General features: G+C 39.2%; 1 protein-coding gene across 3 annotated transcripts in view; it reads left to right on the forward strand.

Moving 5' to 3' along the window:
• CACNA1S (calcium voltage-gated channel subunit alpha1 S) overlaps window positions 1-14,731 on the forward strand; it is a 3,469,037-nt gene that overhangs the window by 2,730,084 nt on the left and 724,222 nt on the right. For all 3 annotated transcript variants that reach the window (XM_044076603.1, XM_044076604.1, XM_044076605.1), the window contains one exon: window positions 11,362-11,453. In XM_044076603.1, coding sequence (XP_043932538.1) covers window positions 11,362-11,453 — 92 coding nt within the window. The remainder of the gene's footprint in view (window positions 1-11,361; window positions 11,454-14,731) is intronic.

A 14,731-nucleotide genomic window follows, 5' to 3' on the forward strand; every position in this document is an offset into this window, starting at 1 on the left:
TGGATGCACTCTCAGTCATCTGGATGGACATTTTATATGCCTTTCTCCCCACTCCTCTTATTTCCAAAGTCCTTTAAAAGATCCAAACTGGCTCAACAAAAAATATAGCCACTGACTCTCTTTCAGCGCAGACAGCACTAGATCTCGCTTCCCATGCAGCTGGTTAGAGCAATTTCCAAAAATTCTTCACAGAGTGAATTTGCTGATATGGACCAAGGGATCACCGAGTTAAATCAAAATTTAAAGCGACAGTCCAACTTTATGGATGATAGGCTGTTGATCCCTTTTAGACACATTTTTTCTGAGGACATACAGCAAGTATTGAAGGAGACAAGAAAACCGGCTAATAAAAAAATCTTATTTTTACAAATAGAAGAGATTTTCTGTTTGGTGTCAGGATTTATCTCAAGCATGGGCACCCCTGGTTCTTCAGTCCCTCTGTGAATTGCCCAATTCTGGCTTTGCATTCACTTCAGTAAAGTTACACCTCTTGGCCATTTCAGCAAATTTATGGATCCCCTATTTCCTCTTTGATTCAAGCCAAACAACTTTCAAAGGAGTTTTGCATATCAGACCACCAAGAAAAAAATTGCTCCTTCCTGGGATTTGGATTTTGTTTTATAAAAACTAACTTTTCAACATTTTGTACCTGCAGCCAGCTCATCTGCAAAGTTTCTAATCTGGAAGTCTACCCTGTTGGTAGCCATAATCTCTGCAAGATGGGCATCTGGATTATAGGCACTGATGTTACTCAGCCTTGTTCCGTCTTTCACAAAGACATGAGTCTCAGAACCAACCCTTGCGTTATGCCTAATCTTGTTTCTGAGTGTATTCCTAATTAGTCTGTACAGCTTTCTGTTATCTATCTTGACTCTCAAAACAGAGGTGAAAGAATTCTTCATTGCCTGGATGTTCTCAGGGGAAATTAGCCCATGTCTTGGCAAAACTAAAGATTTCAGAAAAATTAATCAACTTTTTGTGTCTTATGAGGGTAAGAAAAAAGCACAGCCTGTATTTAAATAAACTGTCTCCAGATAGCTTTCCTGTTATATTTGGTTCTGCTCTTTCAGTCATGGCAAAAAATCCTCTTCAGAATGTCAAGCCTCATTGTACAACAACAGCTGCCACATTTGGGACTTTCTGGAAAGGGATAGATTATATGTCTATATTAGAAGCAGAAATTTGGTTGTCATTTCATAAGTTTACTAAACTTTACAAGTTAGATTTTGTTTTGAGAGCCAGAGCAAGTTTTCCCAATGTTGTTCTTCAAGGAATCATGGCCTTTTGTCCTTCTCCATCTACCCACTCTTTCTTCCTGATCTCTCGCAGTTGCCCCATATGTATTGTCTACTGCAACACTGATTTTAAATAGATCATAATTCGGTTGTGTGATTTACCTACCACAGAAGTAGATGTTTAACTTGATTACTCCATCCCCATTTTTATTCATTTCCCTGGCTGGGATGGGATATCATTTCTGTTTAGGTCTTTTGCCATGACTTTACTTAGAGACTTTGACTTTAGCTTCAGTGTTATGAGTAAGAAAGCTCTGAGTTTTTATATATCTGTAAATCTCTTAGATGAGAGAGAGGAAGAGAAAAGAGGGCAGAAAAACTCAGGAAGCAGTCACTAGATCCTGCAGATCTCTTTGATCTTGGACTGAAGATGCTTAAGCGTTCTGATCCAGACACTATTCAGATCCAGTCTGTAATGGCTCCTCCACATTTCTCATCAAATCTGGAAAGTTTTAGGCTTCAGGAGAGGTGTTTATCTCGATCACCTTCAGTGTCTTCATCTTCAAGGTCTTTCTGTTCATCTAGGAGCCTTACAGAAACAGACATCGACAGGATGAGGTGGATGTTCCTTCAGGAGCAGATTCAGCTGGGGATTCTCCTAGTGCCAACCCCTTTTGGAGCTCCAGGTGTGGCCCAGTCTGCCTCTCCATTGGTTTCTTCAGTTCTGGTCTGATCTTCAGATTCGAATCCATGGATCTAAGCCTTCCTGTTAGAATGCTGACATCAGCGCAAGGGTCCCCCAGTAGCTGCCATGGTTGTTGTGGCAGCCACAAATAAGGAGCTCTCGGAGAGTCTAGGGCTTTGGATATACACTTCAGCTACTTTTGTAATTAGAGTGTTGAATAATCTCACCTAGAAGGCACATTTTCATAAGGAATTGAAGATAAAGCTGACCAAGTCCCTCTTGGGTAACCTACCAGTGCTGGACATTCAGAAATCTGTAGAATCCCAGTTAGCCACCCTTCAATCTATGTCAAACAAATCCATGCATCTGCTTTAAAACACAAAGGATGATATGGCCTGGGCATTGTGCACTGACATTGCTATATGCCAACATGCCTGGATATGCCTCTGAGATTTCACAAAGGCTTCAAGACCTCCTTCCTCAATGCGCCTTTCCATGGTTTGAATCTTTCATAAACAAAGGTGAAAGAAATGCTCACCAAGAGCAAGCAAGAAGGCAAGATCCCATCTGCTGGTGGAATCTGCTTTTCCTCTCTTCAAAGGACCTTTTCTAGGAACCAAAAGGAGAAAAAAAAGTGTGGTTTCAGAAAGATGCTCCTGTTGACAGACCCTTTCTCCCCAGGGCAAAGGGGAGACTTACTTTAACAAACATCACCCAAGAGGCAGAAGTGGACTGCAAAATCAAGGGTTTCATGGTCCTTTCACAGAGAAATCCTGTCAGCACTTGTGAATGGTTGCTTGACTGCCACACTCTGCTTGCAGTCAGACAGGCACTTATCCTTGCACCCTCAAGCCTGATAAGCCATCACATAAGATTCCTGAATGCAGAGAATAATAATCAGAGGCTAAGTTGTTTCCTTTGTCTCCCATGCACAGAAAAGGAGAAAAATTCCATACATACCACTGTCAGATAGAATCTACTACAGCAGAAGTAAAAAAGCTGCTAGAAAATTGAGTTATCCAGCAGGTCTGCCTAGACCAGTCAGGATCCAGAGTCTATTCTAGGTTCTTTTTACTTCTCAAGAAAACAGAAGACCTAGTGGCAATCTTGGACCTAAGCCACTGCAGTCAGTTCTTTTAACAGACAAAATTCTGGACGGTCGTAATTCAGTCCATTTTTAATCACTAGATGTGCTCGATAGATCTCTAGGATGCCTACTGTCCTATCAAGATAGAGAAGCAGTCCAGAAGATTTCTCCATTTCCAGCTGGGAGATAATCATTTTCAGTTCAGGACGATGCCCCTTGGTCACACCATAGCCCCCTCGGGTGTTCACCAAATGCATGACAGTGGTAGCAGCATATGTCAGACAGCAGGAGTTCCAAGTGTTCCTATATTTAGACAATTAGCTTCTCACTGTACCAACCAGTATCTTCTGATCTACAGGGACTTCTTGCTGCACCCTGATCCCCAGTTGGAGATTACAGTCAGCCCTACAAAGTGTCAGTTAATACCTACACAGCAAACAGAGTTCATAGGATGGCACCTGGATGCAAACTATCAGATAGCCAAACTCCCACAGTCCAGAGTATTGTCCTGCATCAAGTAGCTTCACAGGTTTTTCACCATCTCTCTCCCCTTGCAGAACTCATTCTCAGGCTGTTGGGCTTAATGGCTGATTTGATCACTCTGGTTCCTCTAGCAAGATAATACATGAAAGTGCTGCAGTGGCCCCTTTCTGTTCAGTGGTCTTTGATGTCTCACCCACTACATGTGCCGATTTGTCTCCCACCAGTATTCAGGAAACACATCAGTTGGTGGTTGAACTGTCCAATTGTTTCAGGGGGGTAATATATTTTCTCCACCACCTCCAATAGCAGTGGTAGCCACAGACACTTCCCTTCTGTGTTTGAGGGGCATTTTGAAGGAAAGATGGTTCAGGGTTCTTGGTCAACCATGGGTGCCAGTTTTTACATCAGTGTTTTGGAGATGAGCCAGTCCTCCTAATATTGCAAGCCTTTCAGGACTCCCTTCCTGAGGGTGTGATCTCCATCCAGATGGACAACTTGGCGGTAGTTTTGTATATCAGCAAGCAGGGAGGAACCTGATCATATCCACTTTACCATGAGAGTATGACAGTGGACGATGTCTTCCTGTCTCTTTATCAGTGCAATGTACATTGTGGGGACTTCCAGTGTTTTAGAGGACAGGTTGAGCAGATCTGTTCTCTTGTCATATGAGTGGTCCCTCAATCATACAGTAGAGACACAGAGTTTCAGTTACTGGGGCCAACCTTGCTGCAGTCTTTTTTTTCCTTCTTATCTAAACAGCAAAAGGTACTTTGCCCTGATCCCTCCATGGGGTCAAACACTGAGGGACATTCTACTCCACAATTTGCCCCTAGGTCTCCTTTATGCCTGTTCTTCCATTCCTGTTGTAACAAACGTCTTCAGAAATTCCAAAAGTGCAAGGCCAGAGTTATCCTCACTGACCCCTTTTGGCCCCGTTATTTTTTTTTTAACAAGAAACATATTTATTAAATTATCATATATGACATATGCAATCATACATTTATATAAATGAAAACAAACCATACTTACATAATTTTAGTTGCAAACATTATATATCACAAACCATGTTGACATAATTGTAGTTGCAAACATTATACATAACTTATAATCTATCCAATCATTGTCAGTCTGACATTACATAGCTCATTCATATCCTGCCTTCTTTTAAAACTTGTTCCTCCTCTGCATGTATTGTTCCCAGAATTACCATTTTTTGTATGTAATTTGCGCCTACCCTTTTAGAAAGATCCCAATTCCTGTTGTTTTATCTCTGTTACTATATTCACTACTTCCAATAAAGTTCTACAGTTTTATTTCCATTTTCTAGTAATTAATTTTTTGGCAACCACCATACTTAGATTCAGCAAGGCCTTATTATTTCTAGGCAATTCTGATTCTGTATCATAGCTCAAAAAATAATATCCTTAGTTAAACCTAGCCTAACCCAATTTTTGTGTCTTGTGGAATAATATGTAAATTCACTCCTAACTCCTACTACTGAATTCACATCTTCCATGACAGATATTTTTGTAAATTTCTTCAGAAATCTACCTTCCTTTGTTATATTTTCCCTTCTCGGCCCCCTAGACACATCTTCCTTTCTGCAAATCAAATTCCACTCCCTGTCTATAAGTAATATTCCCTGCTGAAAACTGATTATTGCTCCCAGAATTTTTTTAAGTTCCAGTATAGAAGTTTTAAATGGAATATAAATGCATGCCAGTGTAATTCTCCTCCCTTGCCAGTAACCCCTTAGTACTGCATATCTACTATTATTTTTGTATCCTCTTCTGTCACTATTGGGCTCCTCTTGCAGTTAATATAATTACTCTCTTTTCCTTTGTCAGTGGTATTCTGCTGATTAACCATCCCAAAAACCTTTTTTTATCACATTTACATGTTCAGTTCTTTCCAAATGTGTCTCCTGTAGTATAGTCATTTGCACTCTACATTTTAATATAGTCCTATACTCTTGGTTTTTGGTATGTTTCTGTGAGACCATTAACATTTAATGATAGTGTTGGAAGGGTCATTGTGTTGAAAAGTTATTATTCTCACCTTTTGTTTGTAACAGCTTTTTGTTAAGTGTCTAATTCCACCTTTTCTGTTACATGCATACGCTAATTTTTGGCAGGTTGACCTTTTATACAGTTGTATCTTGTCATATCCATTTAAGCCTATGTCACACCTTACAAAACATTTTGTTTTGTTGAAAACACTCAAAAAACAAACAAGCAAACAAAATACACACTCTATATACCCCCAAAACATATGAACTTAATATTAACACACAAACCTATGTACATCTTCAAATAATGAAGTTTTACCTTGGTAATAGGAACAAATATCCCAGACTGACAGCCACACTCAAAAATGTGGGTTAACCTAAAAGGAAGGTTATCCATGCTAAGATGCATGGTACAGCTTGTGCTTCTACTAAGTGCTGTATGGTTTTGTCTTATCTTTATTGCTCTCCCAAAATGAGAAAAAACTTAAATGGTTTCAGAAAACATTATCTCCTAGCCATTGAAAGAAAGCCATTAAAATAAAAAAGTATTATGTTTTATTACTCTTTATCAGATTGCCTCCATGGAGACATGAGAACCAGATACAGAATTGCTTCTACACGTATTTATTTATTTGTTTGCTAGAAGAAAGATTTATTATGTTCACTGTTCTTTATTTATTTGCTTTCTCTTAACACTTGTACTAGATAAAGCCAAGAGCCTTAATCCAGTCATTCCCCTTTGCAAGACTGAGAAAAAGCACATCATTTTCTCTTGTATCCTACTCTTTTGAACAAACGTTTTGTCTTTCTTTTTTTTTTACATTGCAGCGCCTACATTTCTTAAAAGTGAACAAGGAGAAAGAGAAAATAAGGAAAAAATAGCGACACCTGTTTATTTTAGTATCCATATGAGCTTCTTCCAGAGGGCTATTTCTGTTTTCAGTTCCTCTTCCATCCATTCTGGACTTCTTGGCAGAGTTTTTTTTCAAAAAGGATTCAGCTTCTCAGCCATCAAGGTGCAGTTAGCAGACAGCTCCAATTTTCACATATGACAAAATCAGACCTTTGTAAAGTTTTCAAAAGTTTTTCTAAAGGGAGATTTCCTGTCAAGACCACCAATCAGGGATCCAGTTCCCTCTTGGGATATTGATATCATGCTTCAGGCATTAATAAAAAAAAAAAACATTTGATCCTTCCTCTACAGTAATTTTAAAATACCTTTTTTTTGGAAAACTCTGTTTTCGATGGCCATCATATCCTCAAGGAGGATCTCAGAGTTGCAGGCATTATCATGTAAGCCCCCATGGCTGTTGTTTCATCAGGACAGGGTTGTCTTTGAGAACAAATCCTCACTTTCTCTCAAATATAATATCTGTAGCAAACCGTAATCAGACTATCACTCTGCCAGTGTTTTCTTCAAAGTTTTTTAATGTAGGGCAGTATATTCTACACTTGCAAGACATTCATCATTAACTCAGTTTGTATTTAGACAAGACAAAGGATAGCAGGAAGTCTGATCAGCTTTTCGTTGCTCTTTTTAAAGCTAAATGTAGTCAAGGGGTGTCTAAATAACTCCATCCCGACTCAAGTGCAGTGATCTAATGTAGTCTAGGTATTGTATAACCCTTTGTCATAGCAAGGTTTCTGTTATGTTCCCCACTGCCAGTGTTAATATTGAGTAATAGTTGCTCGCCTGCTCAACAACTTGACAAGGATCTAAGCCTTGGAGTGCTCTGCTATGGAGATCTGTATACTGGGCTGAGGGGCTTATCCCTCCACAAGAGGACTTTGGAATATGTAGGGCTGCTGAGCTGTAATGTCAGAGAGAAATTGAGGGAAGTGGCTTTGAGTAGCAGGTGCTGCTTTTCCTGTTCCACACTTTACAAGACCTCTCAGACTCAGCAGTTTCTAGGGGGTAGCAGCAAGTAGAGTGCAGTCAGATCTACCTTTCCTGTTGCCATTTTGAGAGTTAGGCCATGAGAATTTGCTGCCTGGATAGTTCATTGGATGAAAATCTGTATCGAACAAGCAATCGGTATGTACATTTATTTATTTATTTGATAATGCATTTATTTACCAGGGATGTTCGACTGGGCCAGTGGCCCTTTTTCAGCGGAGGTCCGGGGAGAAAAGCTCCATTACAAAAACACATTACAAGACATCAGTAATAATCAAGAATACATAACGTTGGTAAATATAGGTAGTAAATAGTTTATACATAAACAATAAAAACTGAGAGAGTAATATAAAGTGGGAAAAAAAGGAAAGCTAACAAATAAACTAGCATGAAATAGTTTGTGCCATCATACAGAAATGACTGATCAGTAGATCAATGTCATGGTTTTGGTTGTAAATATTTATGAGATACATGTATGGTACATGAACAAGAATATGGCAGATTGTTGCTATGCTACTGTTACTTGTTCTAAACAGTGATAGCTAAGGCAATATTGAGGTGAAGTACAAGAAGGAGAGAATATGATGAAACTGTAGTACACTTGAGATAGGTAGATAAAGATAGGAGCAGTAGTAAGCTTGAGATAGGTAGAGAGAAATTGGAATTCCCTGAGAGAAGGAATAGTTTGGCTGTTAGAATTTAGTAAGGGAAGAGATATTTTGGTTGTAAGAACACGGAAGGACAGAATGATCAGCCTGGATTAGTACAGGAGCAAAGTCAGTTTTTGGTTAGGTGTTCCTTAAATAGTAGTTTAGATTTGGTTGTATTGCTAGAATTTAGTATTATCTGAGGTGTGGAATTCCAGGACCTAGGTATTTTATTTTATTTATTTATTTTGTATTTGTTGACCGGGCTTGTCCAACTGAGCTGAAGAGCCCTTTTTCATTGGAGGCCCAGGGAGAAAAGCTCCAACATATTATACAATTTAGGTTATAAATTAGCATTAAACATCAGTGTTACAGGATTATTACAAGGCATTAAGTATCAATACAGTGTTATAGAGTGACAATAATCAGGAGTATAGCAAAGCTCTTTTAAGATGTATAAAAAGAAAATGTCATTAAGATGAATATAGTTTTTGGGGCAAGCGATTACAAAAACCCAGATTTATCATAATGTAGTTGCATGACGGCAAGACATTTACTACAGAATGTTTCTCTGAGGTGATTTGCTAAATAGGTTTTAGAAGACAGTAGAAAGAGTAGTCAAGGAAGATTAGAGAGAGCTAGTGAGAAGAGTGAGTTAAGGGCAGAAAGTAGATTACGGTGTGAGAAGTAGGGGATGTTAAGGAGGGAGAGTGCAGTGGCAGGACCAGTGACTTTTAAAGTGCTCTTTGGTGGCTGTCTTAAATTGTTTACGATGTGTAAGGGTCCTGATTTCTAGTGGGAGCCTATTCCAGGCAATAGTGGGGTGATAGCTGTACATTTGGTGGGATAATAGAGAGTTACCATAACAATTATTAGATGTAGTTACTTTGAGTAGTAGTTTGTTGGAGGATCTTTGTGGCCTGCCATTTTGAGTAGGGCTGCACTAAGCTCTTGAGTGCTGGACAGTTGTCTGCATGTTGGAAGACAGAATGAATGAAAGTTAGTTGGTTGAGGGATAGGAGATTGGGTAGTTCAATCCAAGTTAGTTTATGAAGTGATGTGCAGTGATGTGATCTGTAAGGGAGGGTAGTAGTGAATCTTGCGTTGTTGTTATAGCAGGACTCCAGCTTTTATCAATCTGATTTTTTGAGATTAGTGAATATTGATGAGGCATATAGAAGGGTAGAGAGTAGATGAGTTCTGGCTATGGAGTGTGTAGTGGCCTCTGTTAGGTATGGCTTGACTCTGTATAGTGAGCCTAGCTTAATGTGTACCTTTTTGATAGAGCAAGGTGTTTGTAAAATTTTAGGTTGTTGTACTTTGATATGGCTAATCATATTTTACTTTCAAAATATTCAATAACAGCATTTGAGTAAAAAAAAAATAAAATAGGTTATTGTCAATTGTGACCCCAAGGAGTTTGGTGTGCTGGACAGGTACTATTTTAGTTTTATTGGCTGAGTAGATGGTGACAGGGGAAGAGTTATCAGAAACTTTGCTATTAGTGAAGAGCATAAGCTTTGTTTTATTTGGACTGAGTATGAGTTGAAAGTCTGGGAGGTATTTTTCAATGTCTTGTAAAGATTGTTGGGTTGGGAGGGAGCCGAACATATGAGGGAGGAGTCATCTGTGTATTGAATGATGCTATCTGGAAGAGCAATGGTCTGAGAATTGCGCCTTGGGGTACTCCTACTGAGACTGGTAATAGGGTGGAGGGTTCATTTTGCCACATTGGGAGGGTGTGTTTTATAATTTTTATTCATTGTCTTTGAAAATGTTTTACTAGCCCTTTGTGCAAGTGTGCCATATTCTGGACAAGCAGCTTAATAAGTAAGAGTATGCTAATAGATTAGCATTTAGTTCACATGGCTTCCTTTTCTGTAAAAGCTATGCCACTGGTAATGGTTTCTCTTTGTTAATCTTTTACGACAATACCTAATATAGTGTGTGTATATCAGAGCAAATTACACAGTTTATAATACAGACAGTAATGCTATGCTAAAAACTGCATTGCATCCTTACAGAGGTTCGGTATTGAAACTCTAAAAACTCAAAATTCCAAAATACTGAAAACTAATGCCCGAAATACACAACGACAAAAAAACTAAACTTTTTTTTTCCTGGGGGGAGGGCAATCTTCCCCACACCTTTCTCAAACTTATGTATACCAAATCTGAGGCTGCAGAGGCATGAAAACTGGGGAAATCTTCTAAAACAGAGGAATCACTGCTGGCACACAGTAAGAAATCGCTAAGGCTGCAGAGGCATGAAAAGTGGAAAAATCTCCCAAAACAAAGGAATCACTGTTGGCTCACACTAAGAAATTGCACTGGCAGTGGTTTGCTACTGAAAACAGCAGTCAGCATTGTGTTCTTCAGAATATTGTGTCTCAGGCACCTGACACGTGAGAAGAAGTAAGTCAGTAACTTGTAGGAAACAGCAGTCAGCATTGTGTTATTCGGAATTTTGTGTCTCAGGCACCTGACACATGAAAAAAAGAAGTCAGTGACATGTGGGGAACAGCAGTTAGCGTTGTGTTCTTCAGGATATTGTGTCTCAGGCACCTGACACGTGAGAAAAAAATAAGTTAGTGACATGTAGGGAACAGCAGTCAGCGTTGTGTTATTTGGAATTTTGTGTCTCGGGCACCTGACACATGAAAAAAAGAAGTCAGTGACGTGTAGGGAACAGCAATCAGCATTGTGTTCTTTGGAATATTGTGTCTTAGGTGCCTGACACATGAGAAAAAATAAGTCAGTGACATGTAGGGAAGTCCCTTACAGTCTTTCAGTGAGGTGAAGTCAGGGGCACATAGAAGTTGTCTACAGTTTTTTTCCCTTTTAAATGTGTTATATGTAAGGCTAAAACTGATTTTCTCTGTTTTCTTTGTGTGCCCCACACTTTCCGTGCTGACACGTTAGCTGTTATAGGGGTACCTCCCCCCACAGCACAGTATGAATACTTGCAGACTTTGTAAGGAGCACTGCCCTGCTGTCTGTCTGTCTCTCTTCAGGTGAATTCACAGCTACTCCACCTCCTACATTTGCTATTACTACCACTCGGAAAGGTGAGAAGAGTTAATAGCCAAAAAAAACTGTAATCAATGTGTGATAGTCCCATAAATATTTAACAAACTGGCTATAGAGTGCTTTGCATAATATATATTTTTTTTAATTTTTCAAGTGTGAAGTCAACTATATTATCAGTTAATTGTCTGCTCAGACAGCTAGATTTAACAGTTAATAAGCTGATATTATATACTTTTTAATTTTGAATGTTTGCCTGCTGCATTGATTTGCTGTGTGCTCTGTTTGCATAGGTGTTCGGTAAAATAGCCATGGTAGATGGGACGCAGATCAACCGGAACAATAATTTTCAAACATTCCCACAAGCTGTGCTGCTGCTTTTCAGGTTCGTTTTATAATTTATTATCAAAGTGCATGTATATGCCAGCACAGCAGTAAGTTTGTGTATATTTGTATGTATATGCCAGCACAGCAGTAAGTTTGTGTATATTTGTATGTATATGCCAGCACAGCAATAAAAGTTTGTGTATATTTGTATGTGAAAAGCTCTGTATGGTATCGCTTCAGTGTTACGGATCTGATTTTACAGTGGGATAAGGAGGTCAAATAACATCAACAGTGTTTATCATGCTAAAGGACCAGGGTATCAGACATTATTACCTAGTGTAAGTGCACTGACAGTTTGCCTAACTCTGGTACAGTGTTTAGCAGTCATTATAGCAGGAGCTTGCCCTTGTCTGTGTCAGATGCTGATGTCAGACAGTGTCACTAATTTCACCATCATCCCAGTTTTTTTTCAAATAGTCATATAACTGAGCTTGAACTTATAGCTGTTCAGCTTCACAGCTACTGAAGGTTTCTGTGTATGACCTACTGCTGTGCAGCTAGGATGGCGCAGTGGTGCAGCGGTAGCGTTGTCGCCTCACAGTAAGAGGTTCTCCGGTTCGATTCTCGGCTGGGGTGCCTTCTGTGTGGAGTCTGCATGTCCTTCCTGTGTTCATGTGGGTTTCCTCCGGGTGCTCCGGTGTCCTCCCACATTACAAAGACATGCATCTGGAGCCTTTCTCCCCGGGCCTCTGCTGAAAATTGGCTTTGTTCCAAGTCGGACTTTCCCGGTTAACAAATGATAAATAAATAAATAAACTATTGTTTAGAATTGGTGGTATCTACACAGTACCTTTGCACCAAACATTCTAACATCTGACCCACATTCATTTTATTTAATTTGCCTGAGCTATGAGCAAAATCAGTTGCTGTGACCTTTGCTCAAGTGGAGAGAGAAGATCTTAACACTTTTTCTTCTGCCAAAATGCATTGTAAACATGAAAAAGTGAACCTTTTCCAAAAAAACAATGCTTGTATAAGGCCCTTTGGCTCTCTTATGCTACTATAAAATTAAACAGAAAAGCAGGGAGAAAGGAAAGAAGAAAAACAGCCAAATGCTCACATTAAAAAGCGTGAAGAGGGTCTATATCACATAATAGAACTTCCAAAATTTCAAACACCATAAGTTCGAACTTGGAAAATCGAAATGTGATAACATTGAAACATCAGAACAGCAATTTTTTTCCCAGGGAAAAAATTTTCTGTTCCGAAAAACACATACACAACACAAGCACACCAAAAACCTTATAAGCCTACACTAAACCTTACATACACAACTTTCTATGCACTAACCTTAACCCTAACCCTAAGGTCCGTCACTATCACACACTTACCTTACCCGCACCCTAACCCTAAAGTCCGTCACTAGTGCACACTTACCTTACCCACACCCTAACTCTAAAGTCTGTCACTATCGCACACTAACCTTACCTGCACCCTAACCCTAAAGTCTGTCACTATCGCACACTTACCTTACCCGCACCCTAACCCCAACATCCGTCACAGTCGCACACTTACCTTAACCTGTTCTGTAACTTTCGCACCACAGTGGAGAAAATGAAGCCACAGAAACGGCCAACTGAATTCTTTCCCTGGGAAAGAATTCAGACTTCCGTGGTTTCGACATTTTCAACTTTCGAACTTTCAAGTTCGAACTTTTGGTGTTCAACCTTCTGGAAGTTCGATTACGTGATAGGAACCCCAAGAACTTGAAAGTGATGGATTTTTCACCAATGAGTTTTAGTTAAAAAATGTAATATCATGGTGGTCAAGTCATTATAGTGAGAGAATAAAAAGCAGAACACCAGGACTTGGAGACGGCTGTAGAATCCAGTATAAAAATCTTTATTCGACACAAGCGCTTTTGTGGGTAACCCCACTTCTTCAGATGTCTAATACATTTTAAAAACAGCTCTTAGTTTAAATATCCTCTTAAGACACATGATTGTTATTGTATTATTATTATTATATTATTATTTATCATACGAACAATTCCACAGCGCATTTTACCTGTGCTTCTAGGCTTGTATGTGTTTTGGAGAACATAAGTGGAAAATGTAAACATGTGCAGATATATTCTTTGCTTGTCATTGTAAAATGAAATGTCCTAAGTTAAAGTCTAGACAGCTTTTTAGGTAAGATGTGCTGTGCAATAGTTTACATGATAAATTACTGACTTCTTGTTACAGGTTTGTATGTGTTTTGGAGAACATAAGTGGAAAATGTAAATATGTGCAGATATATTCTGTACTTGTGATTGCAAACTGAAACGTTATAAAAAGTTGAATTACAATTTAGATTCTTTATACATAGGTGTGCTGTAGGTGGACTGGACATTCTAAATTGGCCCTAGACGTGTGTGCGTGCGTGTGTGCCTTCCCTGGAAGGTTGGGCGCCGGGCTGGCAACTCGACACCGTAAAACTCTACTGCCAATCATGTGTGGATAGGTGATCCGCTGTGGCGACCCTAAAGCCAAAAGAAGAAGAAGAAATAGCCTTTTAGAAGTGTATACATATACATGAAGATTTCTAGTTTAGTTAATGGCATGTGCCTTGTAGAATGTTACTTTAATTTGAAAGTGCTTGTTTACACCAGAACAATGTATTGCTTGGTTTTAATCATGTGTCTTAAGAGGATATTTAAACTAAGAGCTGTTTTTAAAATATATTAGACATCTGAAGAAGTAGGGTTACCCACGAAAGCGCTTGTGTCGAATAAAGATTTTTATCCTGGATTCTACAGCCATCTCCAAGTCCTAGTATTTTGCTTTTTATTCTGGATCTGTTTTGTGCCGGACAAGTGAGTTATAAAGCTTTGGTGGCAGTCGTGTTTTTGCATTATAGTGAGAGAGATGTAGTGTCCATAGCAGCTAGCAGGTTCTGACGTAGGGATATGCATGCATAACTGGCTAGGCCCTACTAATGTCCCAAAGATGTCCATCTGAATTCTGTGAATCCATTCCTTCAGTCTAGACCAAAGACAGTGGCAAGTATAAATGCACAGTGAGAAATATGACAAAATGCCCCAGCAGTAAAACAACAGCACAACCTTCTTCAGAACATATTTTGTTGCAACCAAATGAACCATTGTTGACTCATCTCAAAAATTTCACAATTTTCCAGTAGCAGTATCAAACTCAGAAATATGTCTCACAGCCTTGGAACAGGGTCTAACTTATAATGCTCAAGCTGGTAGGAGGAACATTTCGAGCAGCTTCAAGCAGACTTGTTGCCTGTTGCCCTGCTCTACCCCACAGGGAGGTAGTCAAAGGATGGTAA

This window comes from Protopterus annectens, chromosome 7.part0 (genome assembly GCF_019279795.1).
Source record: "Protopterus annectens isolate FY-2018-M chromosome 7.part0, PAN1.0, whole genome shotgun sequence".
NCBI classification, from domain to species: Eukaryota; Metazoa; Chordata; order Ceratodontiformes; family Protopteridae; genus Protopterus; species Protopterus annectens.